We start from the raw sequence: 13,003 nt of genomic DNA on the forward strand, positions 1-13,003 counted from the left end.
GCTGAGCAAAGGCCCCCAAAACAGCAAACGAGGATTTGCCTCACAGAAAGTAAAACAAAATCGGCCTGAGGTTAACGCGCTCTCGTCCAGGAGATGGTAGAAGCTCCTCGGCGCGGGTTATTGTTCCGCCAAAGGGGAACTGCAATTACAGAGCCCTCGTTTGAGAAGAGCGAGGAGACCGAAATCTGTGCTGCTGGGTTTACGCAAGCCTTTCTGGAAGGAAACGAGGGCGTAGATCGGTTACAAAACCTCCCTGCTTATCTGTGATTAACTTGAAGGCAGATTTTTAAATCTTCATTAGAAAGAAACGCCGTCTTACTCGATGGCATATGAAGCGTTACTGGTTCGGCCTGCCTTTGCTTTGACAATCTTGAAAAAAATGTACCCAGATGTCAAGGTCACGGTAACTCCTGCATAGTTCTTGGTTTAATACCTAACCGGGACTCACCCCGTAGGCTAATGATCGGAACGTGGGAAGATCAAACTGAAAGTCAGCTTTAGTTTTATTTATTAAAGGTGAGGGGTTTTTTGATCCCAGATGTTGGGGTTTTTTTTGCTCTGTGGTTATACAACACCGAGCACACTTTGGTGCTCCTGCAGTGCAAAGATAATTGCGCTGTGCTGACACGGTGACGGGATAACTTCTGGTCACGAACGGCATACAGCCTCACAGCGGCTGCGGAAACGCATAAACTCACCCAGCTACCGATTTTGGTGGGGCTGACGTGTAAGCGGAGGTACTGCGCATCTCCGAAAGGACATCAAACCTCCGTGAGACAGGCAAGCCGCGACGCGGGGCACGTTTGCACACCCCGCTAGAGGAAGGCTGCGAGAAGACGAGCAAGGAGAAGGGAGCAGGAGCTGCCGAGGGATGAACACTGTCGGTCTAATCCTGACCTAACGATCCTTACCGGGGGCCTGCAGGGGCCGGAGAGCGTTCCCAGAGCTCAGCAGACCTCTGGTCTGCCTCACCCAGTGCCCCCTCTGCAGCCACGGCCCAGTTTTCACATTTCAAAGACAAAAATCCCCCTTCCTCCAACAAACACCACTGTCACCGCTGCCCCCAAACCCCTTGTGAACGAGATGCACATTGGGGAAAATCCTTCCTGCTTCTAAACCCAAGTATCTAACAGCGGAGGTCTGCTTGCAGTCGGTATTTCGCTACGCGACTGTGTTACGAGCACATTTCTGGCTCGTAGACATCCATTCGGGGGCCAATGCCTATGCCCTTGTTCGTCAGCGCCGTCGTGCTCGACGTGGTGCAGCCACGCTGCGTCCGGACACCTCGAACTCCGGCTTCTCCCCGGGCAGAGCTGCAAAACGGCAGCCAGCCATCACCCAGCAGGCGAGCGGCTGAGCCAGCAAGAGCCCGTGTCGCAGGCCAGCGCTGGTGGCACTGCTTGGTTCATGCAGTATTTAGAAAACACAGACTGTTTTCTGGGATCAGATTTATACCCCAGCCCTTTCACGAGGATTAATTAGCTGTTGTTGCAGGCGATGCCCGGAAAGGCTGTCGGTCGTTTTGTACACGGGGAACGATGCGTGTGTCGCCTCGCCAGCATCGGTTCTGCCGCAGCGGAGCAGCGCGGCTCCCGCGGCCGGGGGCTCGGCAGAGCTCAGCACCGCAGCGCGCCTCGGCCCTGGGCGAGGGGATCGCAGCCTCCCCGCTGCGGGGTGGCTCTGCGGTCCCTACCCGGCCCCTCGTCCCACCTCGGCAGGGTGCAGGCCATGAGCGGGGTGGTAAGGTGGTAACTCGTGGATAGGGCTGGACATCAATGAGTGACTCACAGGGCTCGGGCAGCGGGCGAGGCAGACGGGGGAAAGCGGAGGCAAGCGGCGTGGGTTGCCTCACGCCGAAGCCCACCTCGGCTGGGCTGGGGGGTTTATTTGGGGTGCAGCAGCGGCTGGGCAGAAAAAGGCTGATGGGGCAGTGCGGGAAGGAGAGGTTGCGGGGCGGGGAGAGGCGGGGACGGGGCTCGGGGCGGGGACCTGGAGCCGGAGGAGGACGGGCCCGGCGCCCAGCGCGCCTCCCTGCCGCCCCCGCGGGGCCCCCGCCCCGGCCCCGGCCCCGCCGCTTCCCCGGGGCCGAGGGAGCCGCAGCCCCCGAGGCGGGGCCGGGCCGCGGTGGGCACCGCCTCCCGGGCGCCGCCGCACGCATGGCCATGGCCATGGCCGCGGTCGCGGTCACGGTCGCGGTGCGGCTGGCAGCGCTGCCCCGCCGCGGGCTGCCCCTGCTGCGCCGGGCGGGCGGGCGGCGGGGAGCCCCGCCGGGCAGGTAGGGCCGGGGGCTATAGGGGGCCGGGGGCTATAGGGGCCGGGGGGCTATAGGGGCCGGGGGGCTATAGGGGGCCGGGGGCTATAGGGGCCGGGGGGCTATAGGGGCCGGGGGGCTATAGGGGGCCGGGGGCTATAGGGGGCCGGGGGTGAGAGGCGCTGGGGAGCTACAGGGGCAGAAGACCGTGGGTCTATAGGGGATGGGGGGCTATAGGGGCAGGGGGCCGGGGGTGAGAGGCGCTGGGGGGCTATAGGGGCAGAAGACCGTGGGGCTATAGGGGCCGGGGGGCTATAGGGGCAGGGGACCGTGGGGCTATAGGGGCCGGGGGGCTATAGGGGCAGGGGACCATGGGTCTATAGGGGCCAGGGGGCTATAGGGGCAGGGGGCCATGGGTGAGAGGGGATGGGGGGCTGTAGGGGCAGGGGGCTATAGGGGCAGAAGACCATGGGTCTATAGGGGATGGGGGGGCTATAGGGGCAGGGGGCCATGGGTGAGAGGGGATGGGGGGCTGTAGGGGCAGGGGGCCATGGGTCTATAGGGGACAGGAGACCATGAGTGAGAGGGGCAGGGGGACTATAGGGGACAGGGGACCGTGGGTAAGAGGGAATGGGGGGCTATAGGGGACAGGGGGCTGTGGGTAAGAGGGAATGGGGGGCTATAGGGGACAGGGGGCCATGAGTGAGAGGGGATGGGGGTCTGTAGGGGATGGGGGGCTATAAGGGACTGGGGGCCATGGGTAAGAGGGGATGGGGGAGCTATAGGGGACAGGGGGCCATGGGTGAGAGGGGATGAGCGGCTACAGGGGGCAGGGGGCTGTGGGTCTATAGGGGATGGGGGGCTATAGGGGTCAGCGGGCCATGGGCGGGAGGGGATGGAGGGCTGTGGGGGCAGAGGATGAGGGGGCTGTACGGACAGGGATGGGGGCTTTAGGGGATGGAGGGCATGTGTGACGGGCTATAGGGTGCTGGACAGCGAGATGTTCGTCCAGCCAAGAGGGTGGCCGCTTGCAGGGCGGGCAGGTTCAGGCGGAGGTTTTGCTTTTGGTGTCTGTCGCTGTCCCTTGGCTCCCCAAAATCCCTTCCCGAGTGGCAGAAGACAGGCTGCATCCCCTGGGTCTGCCCCCACCCCGGGCTGGGAGGGGGCCAGGGGCAGGGACGAGCCCCATGGAGGGGTGCGAACGGGTGCCCCGGGCTGGGCTTTCTTTGTGCCCCAGCTCCATCCCCACTGCAGTAACGTGAAATGCATCAAACAGCTCCTCCATCCTCCTTCAGCGCTCTGAGTTGCGGGCTTCGTCGGGCAGCGTCCCCGTCCTGCTGTGGCCACCCGGCCCCCTGGGTGGGCAGGGTGGTGGGGGGCACTGGGGTGCCAGCAAGTCCAGGGCACCGAGGAGCTCTGGGGGTCAGGCCAGTTCTTTGCCTTGCTTTTGGTCAACGCTGCCTCTTGGAGCAAGTTCGTGGGAAAGAGCAGCAACAGGAAAGCAACGGGCTTTGGGAAAGGCTCGGAAGGATTAGCTGATGCTCGGAGCCCAGTGCTCACTGGAAGCAGCTCCCCAGGAACTGTGGGGAGCAGCCGTTGTTTTCCACACACGGGGTCCGGGTGTTTTGTTTCAACTGGGTTGAGATTAGGAGCGAGGTGGCTGGAGCCAAGCCTGGCATCTCGGAATCTGTTGTTATGAAATGGGATCGGAAGGGAAGCACGACAGAGAGCTCCCTGCAGTTTCGACTCCAGCCCAGAAGCGTTTCACTTCTGCTGAGGGGCAGGAACGCAAAGCGCTTGGGTAAACAGACAGTGTATCTGGAAGAGTAAACTCTTTCTAGTAACGTTATTAAAAAAGTTTATTAAATTCCGCTCCTAGGGTTGGGCAGTGTTTGTCCTTTTGGCAGGAGGAGTGCAGAGGGGAGAGAGGCGCAGTGGAACATGTAACCAAAAAGTCTGCTGCAGTTGGAGTCTGAAAGCTCTGGGGGCTTGATCCTTCCTTAAACCAAACCAAACCAGGCGCTGGGGCGAGCGGCTCCGGTGCCGGCGCGATCGGCGGCACAGCGCTCCAGTGCGGTGCACGGGGCGGGGGTTTCCTGAACCGGGGGAGCCCGGAGATCCCCGGGAGCCCGCAGCTCGGGCGGCAGCGGCCGATGAGACCTGGGTGGGGCCAGGAGCAATGGTGGCCGGGCCCCTCCCGTGTATAAAAGAAACCCCTGGGGAGCGCTGGGCAAACAGGGCGAGGCGTGGCGGGTGGCGCGGCACTTTGCATGGCGCTTTGCATGGCCGTCGGCGCGCAGGGAGGGTGCTGAAGCCCTGACGGCTCGGCCAGGGAGCAATGCTATCCAGCCGGCAGAAAGCCATGGCCTCTCTAAGCTCTGAACCCACCACGACGGACGCAGCTTCCCAGGCAGAGCTCCGGCGGGAGCACGTGCAGCCGGGTGTCAGGCTGCGGGGTGCCCCGTACTCTTACACCAGCATCGGACGGCAGCAGCGAGCGCCCCTGTGGGAGATGCGCCCAGGGAGAGGAGCTCCTCCGCTCGGTGACAGAGCTCCGGGAGGAGGCGAGCAGGTTGAGGAGCATCAGCGAGAGAGAGACTACTGGAATCGCACCCTGCCTTGCATGAGATGGGCCCAACAGGCAGACAGGACCCGTGATACGGAGGATTCCCTGCCCTCTCTCTGCTCGGCTGAACGCAGTGACTTACGGGACAGGGGGCAATGGTGACAAGTCCCTGCCCAGCGTCTGCTCTGCGACCGCCCCACCTTCCCGGGTGCTCTCGCATCGTAGGTACGAGGCTCTGCCAGTGGAACCGAACGACGACGAGGACAGTGGTTCATCTAGCTCGGAGGTGTCGCTGAGGTTAAGTTGGCCTACGCTCTGCGTCAAAACCGCTTCCATAAAGAAAAAAAGGCGGGATACTGTCGTAGGAGACTCCCTTTTGCAGGGAACAGAAGGCCCGATATGCAGACCAGACCCACTTCTTAGGGAAGGCTGCTGCCCCCCTGGGGCCCGGGTTAAAGATGCGAAGAGGAAGCTTCCTACCCTGGTACAGCCCTCGTTATTATCCATTATTGATTTTTCAGTTGAAGTTGCAACAAGAGGTCCAAGGGCAATCAAGAGAGACTTCAGGGCCTGGGGATGACTGGTTAAGGGATCAGGAGCACAAGCAGCGTTCTCCTCTGTCCTTCCAGTTGCAGGGAACGACGAGGGAGGACACAGGAAGACCCAGCAGATCGAGACCTGGCTCCGAGCCTGGGGCCACCGGCAGGATTTTGAGTTTTTGGTAACAGGTTGGTCTACGCGGCACCAGGCCTGCTGGCGACAGATGGGGCGCGCCTGTCTCAAAGGGAGAAAAAGGTCTTTGCACAGGAGCTAGCAGGGCTGATTGAAAGAGCTTTAAACTAGATTGGAGGGGGAAAGGGATAAAACCAGGCTCGCTAGAGATAAGCCTGGGGGCAGCACACCAATGTTTGAGGGACGGTGTGCTAGCGAGGTCTTCTGGTCTGCCATCTCAGTGGAGGCAGGGGATGGAGAGCCATGCAGCAGCAAAGACACAAGGGTTATGGATGTGTTAGAAACCATGGAAGTGCCTGAGAATGGTCACATACGAATTGGGGCTTCTCCCCCCAAAAAGGTGGCAGGAGCAATAGCATAACTGAAGTGCATCTACGCCAACGCGCGCAGCATGGGCAGCAAACAGGAGGAGCTGGAAGCCACTGTGCAGCAGGAAAGCTATGATATGGTTGCCATCGCGGAAACCCAGTGGGATGACTCACGCAACTGGAGTGCTACAGTGGATGGCTATAAACTATTTATCAGGGATAGGCAAGGAAGGAGAGGTGGTGGGGTAGCCCTGTGCATTAAGGAGTGTTTTGATTATCTAGAGCTTAATGATGGTGACGATAGGGTTGAGTGTTTATGGGTGAGAATCAGGGGGAAGGCCAACATGGCAGGTATCAGGGTGGGAGTCTGTTATAGACCACCCGACCAGGATGAAGAAGCGGACAAAATATTCTGTAGGCAGCTGGGAGAAGTCTCACAATCGGTAGCCCTTGTTCTCATGGGGGACTTCAACTTACCAGATGCCTGCTGGAAATACAACACAGCAGAGGGGAAACAGTCCAGGAGGTTCCTGGAGTGTGTGGAGGAGACCTTCCTGGCACAGCTGGGGAGGGAAGGTGCCCACTGGACCTGGTGTGTGCGAACAGAGGAGGCCTGGTGGGTGATGTGATGGTTGGAGGCCGTCTTGGGCACAGCGATCATGAAATGACAGAGTTTTTGATTCTTGGAGAGGTAAGGAGGGGGGTCAGCAGAGCCGCTACCTTGGACTTCTGGAGGGCAGACTTTGGCCTGTTCAGGAGCCTGGTTGACGGAGTCCCTTGGGAAGCAGTCCTGGAGGGCAAAGGAATTGGGAAGGCTGGACATCCTTCAAGAAGGAGACCTTACAGGCGCAGGAGCAGGCCGTCCCCATGTGCTGAAAGATCAACTGGCAGGGAAGATGATCGGCCTGGCTGAACAGAGAGCTTTGGCTGGAACTCAGGAAAAAAAGGAGAGTTTATGACCATTGGAAGAAGGGACAGGCAACTCAGGAGGACTACAACGATGTCGTGAGGTTATGCAGGGAGATTAGAAGGGCCAAAGCCCAACTAGAACTTAATCTGCCTACTGCCATAAAAGAAGGACCCCACGAAGGCCATGGAGGGGCTGGAGCGTGGCCAGAGCAGGGCAGCGAGGCTGGGGCAGGGGCTGGAGCACAAGGCTGGGGAGGAGCGGCTGGGGGAGCTGGGGGGGCTCAGCCTGGAGAAGAGGAGGCTGAGGGGAGCCCTCATCGCTCTCTGCAACGGCCTGAAAGGAGGCTGGAGCCGGGGGGGTCGGTCTCTGCTCCCCAGGAACAAGCGATGGGACGAGAGGGAACGGCCTCAAGCTGCGCCAGGGCAGGGTTGGGGTGGGTGTTAGCAAAAATTTCTTCCCCCAAAGGGCTGCCAGGGCCTGGCCCAGGCTGCCCGGGGCAGGGGCTGGTCCCCATCCCCGGGGGGATTTAAAAGCCAGGGAGATGTGATGCTCAGGGACATGGTTTAGTGGTGAGCTTCATGGTCTTAAAGGTCTTTTCCAACCTAAACGATTCTATGATTCTGTGATTCAAACAAACAAAAGTAACCAGAACCTGGTTAACTCTTTAGTCAACAGGGTTGTTTTAAAGAGTAAAGAAGAGGTAAGGACAGAGCAGAGCAGGGTTAACTTTCACCACCCTTTTATTGCAGTTGTGTTACGTAAAAGACCCAAAAGCTCTTGCTTTGGGGGGAGAAGCTCCTGGTAGGCGTCCAGGAACAAGGGAACTGGCTGGGGAGTCCGTGAACCTCTCCGAGTATGAACCCCGCAGTCAGGAGGGTCCCCAAGCCCCGGGAGGGCAGAGCCCTGGGTCCACGCGCGGAGGGGCTGGCCCCACGGGTCGGGTCCCTGGCCTTCACGGCTGCAAAGCAGGAGCTGGCTTGCGTGCGCGTCGGAGGGGACCGGAGGCCTTGGGTTCATCTCTCGTCCCTTCTGATAATTTCTGTAGAGACTAGCAAGGAGTTAAAGGTGAAAAATGAAGCTGGTTATCTTATATCAACAGCTATAAAACGTTAGTTGGGGCTATTCAGAGAGAAATGCAAAGAGCTCCTAGGATTAGTGGAGAGTGCTTGCTTCAGTCTGGTTGTCGCTGCTTGCCGCCATCGGGCAGGAGCGCTTTCTGGGTCTGCCAGCATTCGGCTGCTTCCCGCCTGTCGCACGAGGCGGGAGCGGGCTGATTTTTTTTCTGGGTCTCGTGTTTCTCTGTTCAATTTTGCTGCTGAACTCCGGGGTTACGGAGTTTTGCAGGAGCAGCCGAGTGCTGAGGCTGGCTCGTTTGCAGGCACCGCGGGCTGCCTCGCTGCTGGAATGTGCTGCCAACAGAAGGCATGTGCTCTCCAAGAGCAGTGTTTAACAGGCTACGCTGAGACCCAGGAGCAAACGCGGTTTTATTTGCTCTCCTCCGGCTGAGGCAGGGAAACGACAGCTGCTGTAATATCAGACCGTCAGACCATCGGTCTTGTTTTATCTCCAGCAGAACCAGATGCTTCATAGGAAGAGGCGGAGGGCAGATTGTTTTCTGTAACAAAGGTGAACAAAAAGATTATTCCTAAATCCTTTGGACCCTTTCATTGTAGAGGTCTCTCAATACATCCTTCCAGATCAGATATATACGCTTGCTGTTGGCTATAGGCAGGAGGGAGACCGACCCGACGTTATCTCCAGCGCGACGCTACTGATGATGGAGGTATCGTGTATCTGCCTCGTTCCTTCCATCCTCGGCCCCCCGGGCTTCCCCCAGCCTGCCGTGTGTTATCCCACACCTTTCGCTCTTGCCACAGCCGGGAGAGAAGTGATAGAGGACTGCCGCAGCACAGGAGAGCATCAGACCAGAATTCAGGGAGCTCAAACTGGGTGACAGCTGTGAATTTTGCTTTCCTTAATGTATTTGAGGAAACCGTGGGAGCAGGCACTTTGAGAGGAGTTAGTGACTCTGGGTTATGAGCAGGAGACATCTTAGGCCCTAATTTCAAAGCTGCTGATGCTTTCATTTGTAGGTGTGAATGCTTGGGACCGTTGAGAGCAAGCTGTGCGTGTTTTCACACCGTGAGGGGAACCAGCAGTATTTTCACAGCGTTCTGGAGCGCAGGGCTTTATAAAGACATCTTTTACTGCTCCTTGATGCTTTCCTCCCTGTGTTTGGGGTAGGGAGGAAGCCGTAGCCGTGAAGACTGGAGGTGGAACTGGCATTTGGCTCTGGCTTTGCACCCTCTTGCGTTTAGTGTGAAAGTCTGGTTCCTGCGAGATCCGTGAAACCCTTTGGCTCCTCAGGCCTGGAAAAAATGGAGAGAGTAAAACCAGAAAAACTGCTCTGCCTTGTGCTTTGCCAAGATGTACAATATCACCCTTTTCATGAGCAGCGCGGGGTTGTGTGAGTACCTCTTGAAGGCTGCCCGCAGAGAGCAGGAGGCTGTTTCAGCTGGACATTTTGGATTTTGATTGAATTTTCGCACAATCTGAATTTTCTAATAATTTTTCCTCCCCTCTCCAGCCTCCTTTTGTGGTGGGCTTTTGTTTTTTCTTTTTCAATCACGCGGTAGAAGAAGGTATTGGACCAAATTGTGTAGCAGTTGGTTCCTTGGGTGGTGTCCCCGGAGGAACCCTGCAGCCCGTGAAATGCTTCTGTTTACTCGCCCCCGCTCCAGCCCCGTGCCGAGCCCGCCGGGCTCCCGTGACCCCAGGGACGGTGCTCAGGGAAAGCTCTCTTGCGCAAGCAGGTCAGCAGCTGCTCCCTGCCCGCTCCAGCCCTTCTCAGGCTGCGGGAGCGAGCGGGGACTCACCCGGGCCTCAGCTGGCAGAGAAACGCGGGGTGTTTAGGGACAGGCTCTGCTGAAACTGGAGGCGACTTGGCTGGAGAGACACGCGGGGCGTGATGGTCTCCATTAAATGGTTTTGCAAACAGTCGGTGGTTTCCTGGCCTGCCCATGGCAGCGGCTGGAGCTTGTCCGAGACCCCCCCACGCGGTGGGACGGTGGCTCGCCGTTTCAAACAGCGAGGGGCCGTGGCAGTGGCTGCGGTGGCTTTTGCCGCTTTCCCAGGAGCGTTCATCCTCCCCTTGGGTTAGGAGAGCTTTTTCAACCTTTATTTTATATAACGTATATTTAGAAAGGCTTTTTTTCTGCAGAGCTTTCTTTCACCTCCTAGTTTATCTACCTGCCTTGCCCAGGAGCTTTCAAACAATAAAAGACAGTTCGGTTTAGCACTTGCCCTCCTCCTCCTCCTCGGGCAGCGCTGACAGCCTTGGTGGCCCAAGAGCGGAGCTAGGAGGGACATCGGGAACAGAGTCGGGGGGAGCTGCCCAGCCCTCCGGCTGCAGGAAAGCCGTGGGAAAAGGGGGCCAGGCCGTTTGCTCAGCTCTCGGAGCAAAACTGGCCCTGGAAGGTAAAATCTGGTTTTGTGCTTATCTCGAGGTTGAACTCCACCCCGTAGAGGAAGTAGCTTCATGCTACGTTTGCTTTCTTGTGGGCAGGAAAACAAATATTTTATGGTAAATAGCACCGAGTCTTTGTAGAATATTGATCCCATAACGAATGGGGGAAATCTGAGTTCAGGCTGATCCGTTTTTCCTCTCTAGGGCAGGGATCCCCCCATTCTACAGCGAATCTGCAAACACGGGGCATTGCCTCGGAGCTGTGCACCCCGCAAGTGCCGCTCCGCCCTGTCCTTCCTGGGCATCGCCTAAGGCAGGAATGGAGGAGCTGAGAGCACGGAGGGAGGCAGGGGAGAAGTGCGGAGGGACGGAGAAAGCGGGGGGCTGCCCGGGGAGGAGGGCAGCGTGGCGGGGGGGCTGCTGGGGCAGAGAGGGGCTCGGAGGAGGTGGAGAGAGAAACTGGGGCGAGAACTGCAGCGCTGGGATGGTCGGGAGCTGTGGTTTGAAGGGAGGTCGCTGCTTTTCCACTGATGGTCAGACCTCAGCGAAAGCCTTAAGGATTTTAAAATGATTTTTCCCTACCGCCTTGCCCACATCTTCTCCTTGCTGCCTCTCCTAACTACGTTCCCTCTCCAGCTTGCCCTCCAACACAGCATCTCCGTGCTCCTCCCAAGGACCCTGTCCTGCCATCGCTGCCCGGGTGCTGCCCTGCCGAAACACCTCCCCGCTCTCCTCCTCCCCTCCTGCCCCGTGCCTGCGGTGGCCGCAGTCTCCTCCACCCTCTGAGCCTGCTGAATTATTGCCTCTGCGCTTCTCCCCCCTCGTCTCGCTGGTAGCTCCTCGTTTTACTGATGCTGTCTTCAGCACCATAAACTTTTTGCGGTCTAGCTGGCAGAGATAGTAAAGCATGTACAGCCCCCTTGCTGTTGTATACACAGACCATTACTTTGCAAATGCCTCTTGGTTACAGCGCAACTCCTTTGACCTCTTCTAAAGAGTTTTTATTCTGCAGGATTAGACTCTTCTCTGCAGACCGTTCTGGAGACTGATAAAATGTCAGATCTCTGACTTTAATTTTAACTTTCTGTTTCTCAGTCATCTGCTCTTTCCAGCAGAGAGAAGCCGGTCAGGGGTGTTTCCCTACGAACTGTTTTGATTGTGTTCCTTCCAAGTTATTTGCACTATTTAATGTTGCAGAAAGACCAAACCCAGTTGCCATCTCTCAGCAAAGTCCATCATCTGTCCAAATATCCCGAGAAATCCAAGGTGGCTTTCACCCCGGGTGGATGACTGGATGCCCAGGCTGTGCCCCGTCTGCAGGGCTGGTGCAGGCTCCCGCCCCATCACTGAGCAGGGTCCTGGTTTCCAGCGGAGGGATGGAGGCTCTGCCTGCGCCGGTGCTGGTGCGGGCGGGTCCCGGTGGGTGCACTGGGCTTACCGAGGCCGTTCCGCCTGCCCAGTGCCCCCTTGGCTGCTGCACGTGCTTTCCCAGTGCTTTCGGAGGTCTTCCCGATCCTGACCCGCTGAAGTGGCTGCCTGTGGCTCCCACCGGCGTGGGGATGGGCATCGAGTACTCCTGGTGCTGTCGGCAGGTTGATAATCCTTCCAGACGGGGAGAATTGTATTGACGGGTTATATTAAAAAATACTCTTCTTTTCTTTCACAGTGCCGTGCACACAGGGGTGCCCTCTGCCTCCCAGAGGGTGACCAACAGCTATGTCCAGGGGACCTTAGACATTCCCCTTCTCACCAAAACCATGGGCCAGTGCCTGGATGAGACCGTCGAGCGGTTTCCCGACCGCGACGCCTTGGTCTTCTGCCGCGATGGGGTTCGGAAGACGTTTGCTCAGTTCAAAGAGGAGGTGAGTGCCTGGTTCGCCCCTCGGAGAGCCCAGGCGGGTGGATAACGGCAGCAGCAGGCGCGATGGAGAAATGGAAAACAATTTCATCGCTCAGCTGAGGAGTGAGGTTTGTCCTATGCGGATCTTCATCCTGGCCCTGAGCGGAGGGCGATAGCACCTCCCCGCACACGCCGATGGGTGTGTGCTGCCTTTGTCCTCCTTAGAGTCTCAAGATCAAAGGGAGAAGGTGGCGTATGTAAAACGCTTGCTGAATATCCCAGAATGAACTTTCATACTTAAAAATTATCACCCCTATCTGATGTGTTACGGGCTGAGTCATGGTGTTTTTCTCAACCGGAGCAGGCTCCAGCTCTTATATTAGTCACCCTGCTCCAGCTGGCAGAGGTTCTGAGTCTGTAGAGGTTTCCAGTCCAAGCACAAAGGCAACTGAGCAAAGTCAAGGACTTGATCTCAATATTATATGCGAAAACGTGTGGGGGTGTATCTGTGCACGCGTACGTACGTGTGCATATTGCATACGAATACGCGTTTGTATGTCTTCTGAAAGGAGGGGCAATATTTCAAGGCTAACTACCTGGAAAGTTTCTGTTACATGTAGGATGTGATCTTGGAGAGGAAGAATTGTTTGGGGTTTTTTCAGATTTCCTAGCGTTTTGGTTACATCCATTCAGATAAACTGGATTAGCTGTGTTCACCCTAATTTTAAACAGTAGGCTGTATTTCAGAACTGAATTGGAGAATAGCTATTCCTCAAATTAATATCTCCTACAAGGTAGATTTCATAGATTCATTTGAGAACATAACAAAGCTCTGCAAACTTTCCCGAATACCTCGGAATATTTATACGCACATCTGCACACCTGAAACACCCTTACCATCTTGCAAAATAAAGCAGTCATGTTAATATA

At 57.4% G+C, this 13,003-nt stretch overlaps 1 protein-coding gene across 1 annotated transcript in view; it reads left to right on the forward strand.

The window, feature by feature from the left end:
- The first annotated feature begins 2,154 nt into the window (after positions 1–2,154).
- The window catches only part of ACSF2 (acyl-CoA synthetase family member 2), a 40,751-nt gene continuing 29,902 nt past the window's right edge, over positions 2,155–13,003 (forward strand). Inside the window, exons 1-2 of the mRNA XM_082326471.1 lie at positions 2,155–2,275; positions 11,900–12,095. Coding sequence (XP_082182597.1) covers positions 2,157–2,275; positions 11,900–12,095 — 315 coding nt within the window. The 5' untranslated portion in view covers positions 2,155–2,156. The remainder of the gene's footprint in view (positions 2,276–11,899; positions 12,096–13,003) is intronic.

This window comes from Platalea leucorodia (genome assembly GCF_965183815.1).
Source record: "Platalea leucorodia genome assembly, chromosome: 14".
In the NCBI taxonomy this organism is placed as follows: Eukaryota; Metazoa; Chordata; class Aves; order Pelecaniformes; family Threskiornithidae; genus Platalea; species Platalea leucorodia.